This window comes from Cicer arietinum, chromosome 6 (assembly GCF_000331145.2).
Source record: "Cicer arietinum cultivar CDC Frontier isolate Library 1 chromosome 6, Cicar.CDCFrontier_v2.0, whole genome shotgun sequence".
Taxonomy (NCBI): Eukaryota; Viridiplantae; Streptophyta; class Magnoliopsida; order Fabales; family Fabaceae; genus Cicer; species Cicer arietinum.
Genome location: NC_021165.2, coordinates 16,279,103 through 16,284,226, shown reverse-complemented (window position 1 = coordinate 16,284,226; position 5,124 = coordinate 16,279,103). Strand labels below are relative to the sequence as shown.

The 5,124-nt window shown below is 36.7% G+C and overlaps 2 protein-coding genes across 3 annotated transcripts in view; one reads left to right on the top strand and one right to left on the bottom strand.

Moving 5' to 3' along the window:
* Positions 1 to 82, top strand: part of LOC140920644 (glutamate receptor 3.1-like) — a 1,667-nt gene extending 1,585 nt beyond the window's left edge. Inside the window, exon 4 of the mRNA XM_073369443.1 lies at positions 5 to 82. Coding sequence (XP_073225544.1) covers positions 5 to 82 — 78 coding nt within the window. The remainder of the gene's footprint in view (positions 1 to 4) is intronic.
* A 276-nt stretch (positions 83 to 358) lies between these two features.
* Positions 359 to 5,124, bottom strand: part of LOC101499090 (apoptosis inhibitor 5-like protein API5) — a 9,424-nt gene continuing 4,658 nt past the window's right edge. For both annotated transcript variants that reach the window (XM_004505062.3, XM_004505063.4), the window contains exons 12-17: positions 4,679 to 4,768; positions 4,486 to 4,592; positions 1,465 to 1,579; positions 1,323 to 1,388; positions 1,098 to 1,198; positions 359 to 890 (exon numbers count right to left, since the gene is read on the bottom strand). In XM_004505062.3, coding sequence (XP_004505119.1) covers positions 635 to 890; positions 1,098 to 1,198; positions 1,323 to 1,388; positions 1,465 to 1,579; positions 4,486 to 4,592; positions 4,679 to 4,768 — 735 coding nt within the window. In that variant the 3' untranslated portion in view covers positions 359 to 634. The remainder of the gene's footprint in view (positions 891 to 1,097; positions 1,199 to 1,322; positions 1,389 to 1,464; positions 1,580 to 4,485; positions 4,593 to 4,678; positions 4,769 to 5,124) is intronic.

The window sequence follows — 5,124 nt, the reverse complement described above, 5'->3', positions numbered from 1 at the left end:
GCAGGAATCAGATATTCAATTACCAGAAATCATTACGGTCTCAGTCAGATCCCCAGCAACAGTTGTAAATGACAACACCTGATCAACTAGGAAAGATAACTAGCAATGAGTTTCTTCATCCAATTATAGATCTAGGATAGAAATTAGGTAAGAAAGCATGTATATATATATATATATATATATATTAAATAGTATATAGTATTATGAGTCTGGGCTTGTCGGCTTTTTTAAGGATTCATAATCATTAAGAAACCGTTACCAAGTCTTATGACCCATGTGAATTGCTTACTGTAATGGTAGGGAACACTTGTAATAAGAAATTACCCAATTAATTTCATATTACTTTAAGCAGGCGACATTCTACAAATCAAGAATGGCTTTCATATAAATCCACTTGTCATTAAATTACATGCATGCATAATTAAGGGGCATAAAAAGGATTGGAAAATGATCAATAACTCCCATTCTACAGAAACAAGCTTTAGAGAAAGTACAACTTAATGCAAAATGTCATCATCCTCTATAATCAAAACTTCATCTGCCAAAGAATTTTAGTACATCAACAAGTCCTATTTGTATTCTGGTACATTCTCCGTGAAATTTGATGTTATCTAATATCAGAACTGCGACAAAGTCACCAATACCCTCTACCTCTACCTCTTCCACTTCCTCTTCCGCGACCACCCCATCCCCGGCCCCGGCCTCTTGCTCCGCCTCTCCCTCCACCAGAAAATCCACCTCTACCTCCACCAGAAAATCCGCCTCTACCTCCACCAGATACTCCATCTAGCGCTCTATTGACAAGTTGATTTTGCATACCACCAGAACCTCGACCCTTCTTTAATGCAGTATTGTTGGATCCATTGCCAGCAGTAGCAGGCCGTTTTGCTCTGCAGAAGTAAGAAGTCATAAGTTATCACTTCACTTGGAATTAATTGTGTTTTCCAAATCCACATGAGATCTCTAAGAAATTGAGCTTTCATATTAAAATGATATTAGAGAAAAGAATAAGTAAACGAGACATGAGACAGGGTAGGGTACTCTCAAAAGGGAAAAATAATAAAATATCTGCAAAAGCAAAGACAAAGATAGAATACCCAGCAGCTGGTATGGTAGGTGACACAGTCTTGGTTACTTCTTTCCAAGAAAGGTTGATTCGCTTATCTCCAATAAAAGAAGGAGCTTTTGCGTGCAATGGCTGACCATAAAAATTGAACAATTCAATAAATAACAGAATAGGAAGGACAAAGACATAATTGAAATTCATGCATGCATGCAATAACTCATTTGCAAAAGTCAAGAAGAGGTTTCCTCCTTCTTACCTTCGTCATCGTCAAAATATTATTGCAGGTACGCAACCCAGTAGTAGCATTCTGTTTTTTAGTTTTCTGCGAAATGTAAATTTGTAAGTGTGATAAAAGACATCATAAGAGAAAAGCATGACACAACTAAGATAAAACTCACAATTTTATCCTTTTCTTCATCAGTTTTAGCATCTGCCATAGATTTGGTGTTTTCAGCCATTCCTTGAGTTAATTTCTTAATTGTAGCACGGGTGAACTCCTCAACATTCTTCAATCTGGAAAAAAAAAATGAACCAATTATGTTACCATAACATGCCAAAATGACTATAAAATCCCCAAGGGAGATGAATACAAAAGAGGCAACAATAGCAAACAATGAAAAGTTTATCAGTAAATGGAATTAATTGCAACCAATCAAATCAAGAGCTTTCACCATCCCAACCTATTATAAGCATACAAGACAGGTGACAAGCAAGATCGATGATACAAGGACCCATAAAGATTGTCAAAAACAGGAATGTGCATTTACTGAACCGAACCAAATTTTGATTACACAAATACTATGCAAAAATACTCTTAACCGTAAAAAGTTAAACAGACCAACCATATAAGGTTACCAAATCGAGATAAATCTATGAATTGGAAGACCTATTTTCAGTAATGTGAATTGAATCTTATTATGAATCTAAGATAAATATAAATAAAAAACCACAACATTTTTTGAGAAAAGCACGTGAAATACACAAAAACATAAGCTGAAATACAAACCTTATCAAAATGACAAAAAATGGTTCAAAGTTCAGGAGCAAGTTTCAATTCATCAAAATAAAAAGGGGGTAATCAGAATAGTTAAAATTAATTATTGGATTCAGTTTTGTTTCGTATTGAGATGACATACGACTCGAGTATCGTAAGAAACTGATAATCATGATCCTACCACATCTTTAAGACTGTTGAAAATAAAATATTAGTATGTAAAAAAATAAAAAGTCTATAAGTATTACTATCATCTGTAAGTATTCCTGCCATTAAGTGTATTTATCACATAGTCTATATAAAGAACTTCCACTGTGTAGTTGAAACACACATGTTATTCAACATGTCTCTCAATGTTTTCTTCATATTCAACATGGTATTCAGAACATGTTGAGAGAGACAGCCCTGAACTACCCGGTGGACCCATTGTCTCCGATGAAATTTTGTTTTTCCAACAAACCGTGCTCTCAACTCTGGTTTCCCCCCTCCCTGTCTTTACTACAATGTTCCCTCAATTTTTTCCAGTCCACCACGCTCTACCACCGCCGTCCCCAGCAACCTTTTTCGACGAAAGACCACTCCAGCAGCGTCGTACACCCCAGATCTGTCCACCCCTCAATGCGTTTCATAAAAAAGTCTCCCATGCGCCACGCTTTTCCCCATGCGTGACGGCGCGTCTAGCAGCCATTTACGACATCGCTTCTTCAATTGCACTCGCCTCGGCCTTCTGATTCCATATATGCCTTGAGTTTTCAGTTTCGAGTCACAAATATACAAATTCCAGTTTAACCAATCCTTGTTTTCCCGGTTTGGACACGTTTTCTGGCACTCTTTACCGACCATGATGTCCCTGTCTGAAACAAAGACCATCTTTACCAACTACATCACCTCTCCTCTCTCTATCGAAAAATTGAATGGATCAAATTACGACAGTTGGGCCACCGACGGCAAACTATAGATGCTCGGTCAAGGTTACAAGGACCATGTCACTAAAAATCCTGAAAAGGTGGTTGCGGCTGAAACATCAAAATAGAAGCAGATAGATGCTCAGTTGTGCAGTGTCATTAAGTCTACATTTCATCCAGATGTTACACTGATTTTATGTCCACATCTCACGTGTAAATCAGTTTGGAGTCACGCAAAGGTACTCTAAACTAATGACACTCAACGTCTATATGGAGTTTGTCACCGCTTGCTAAATATCATTACTCTGAAGACGTAAGTGGCTCTATTTCTTCATATATTGGCACCGTTCATAGTGCACTTCATGATTTTAATGAGCTTTTCCCTCTACTGCAAGTAATCCAGTTGAACAGAAGGAGTTGGATCAACGCAATACCTTTTTCATGCTTCTTGCATTCTATGGCCTACCCCTGGAATACTCAGCGACTCGTGATCAAAATTTGGGGACTATTATTGTTCTAGTTATGTCTACTACCTCAGTGATCCTCTTTCGAGTACCAGCAAAACATACAATTGAGCCCTCTATTACTTCAACTCCGGGTGACATTGCTACCCTTACATCTTTGGGACATAATCATAGTCGCCCTCGATAAATGCAACTCAGCTCAATCTTTTTCCACTATTCAGACTACACCATCTCCACAGGGCTCCCCGACAAATTATGAAGATTTCCTCCAGTGTGTTCAGAGTCATCCAAACTTAGTTCTACTACTTCGGCTGCACACACTGATAATTGAAACCACACAAACCTTACTTCTCCATGGTAATGTTCCATTCCGTTTTTGGGGCGATGCAATCTTAACAACATGATACCTTATCAATCATATGTCGTCTTCTATCTTTGATGACAATATCCCTCATTCGGTCCTCTTTCCCCATACCCTCTCAATATAAAGAGCCAACCTTCAATCTTGCCATCAGAGCCAACCTTTTCCACTGTGTAGTTGAAACACGCGGGTTATTCAACACGTCTCTCAATATTTTCTTCTCATTCAACGTAGACCTTGTACAATTCTAATGTCTTAAAAACTTTTTTTATGTTGCTTTAACTTTGCACCCAACTAACACCCTCTCCCCCAAAATAAACTCTAAGGAAGAGAACTCAGACGAGGTACAACCAAATCCAAAGAATGGGGGAACTATCAAAGAGTAATTCAATAATTGTGGTAACGTGTAGAGGTAAAGACGATGAATTTTCATAAATGGAGTCAAGTTAATCTTCTCTGTTCCCAATAAGTAGCATGAAAGAAAGAAAAGGATGAAGATGGATGCAACAGAAAACAAAAGGGATTGAAAGGGTTTTATCTTTTGCCAAATTGAAAGGAAACCTACAGGTGCAAAATGACATGTGCATAAATGAGCACACACACTACAAACAAAATCATGTTATATATCTAAAAAACACAAACCAAAGATTAGGTAAATTCTTTATTTATATAACATACCAAAAGAAAGACCATACCTCTCAGTAAAATCATTATAATGCTCCGAAAAGTCTTCTCCAAGCCTATCAGATGGCTGGCCAGTAACAATTTTGTAACCACATAAACTATTTGTGGCATTAGGAACCTACATAACAACCAAGTTCAATTATGCACTGCGTTTAAGTGACCCGCGACAACTTAGATTTTCTTCCTGCTTGGACAAAGGTTTACCTTGTGAGCTAGGTGATGAAATGTATACAACAAGCACTCAATATATGTAAAGTTCATCTCTTCTCCAGTCTTCTTCCAAGTCATGTATTTCTGAAAAGAGCAAAGCACACAGCTTAAAGGAAGTAAATGATATTTAATAATTTTAATATATTAAAATAAATTGGTATAACGATCCTTGAGATAGTGTTTAAATTTGATGTAATCCTCCAATGACTATTAACAACAGTTAATTATATCACCATTTAAATTGAACTAAATTAATATGGAATATTGCCTTTAAAAATTTGGTATATACATAATTGGACTTAAATAATTACAAAATGGAGATTGATGTAAATCAATTGATTCAAATGAGTTTGAAAGCTTATATCAATGATTCAATGTAAATCCAATATTTTGATGATTGAACATGGATCCAGTCAATAATATAATGCTGAAGATAATGG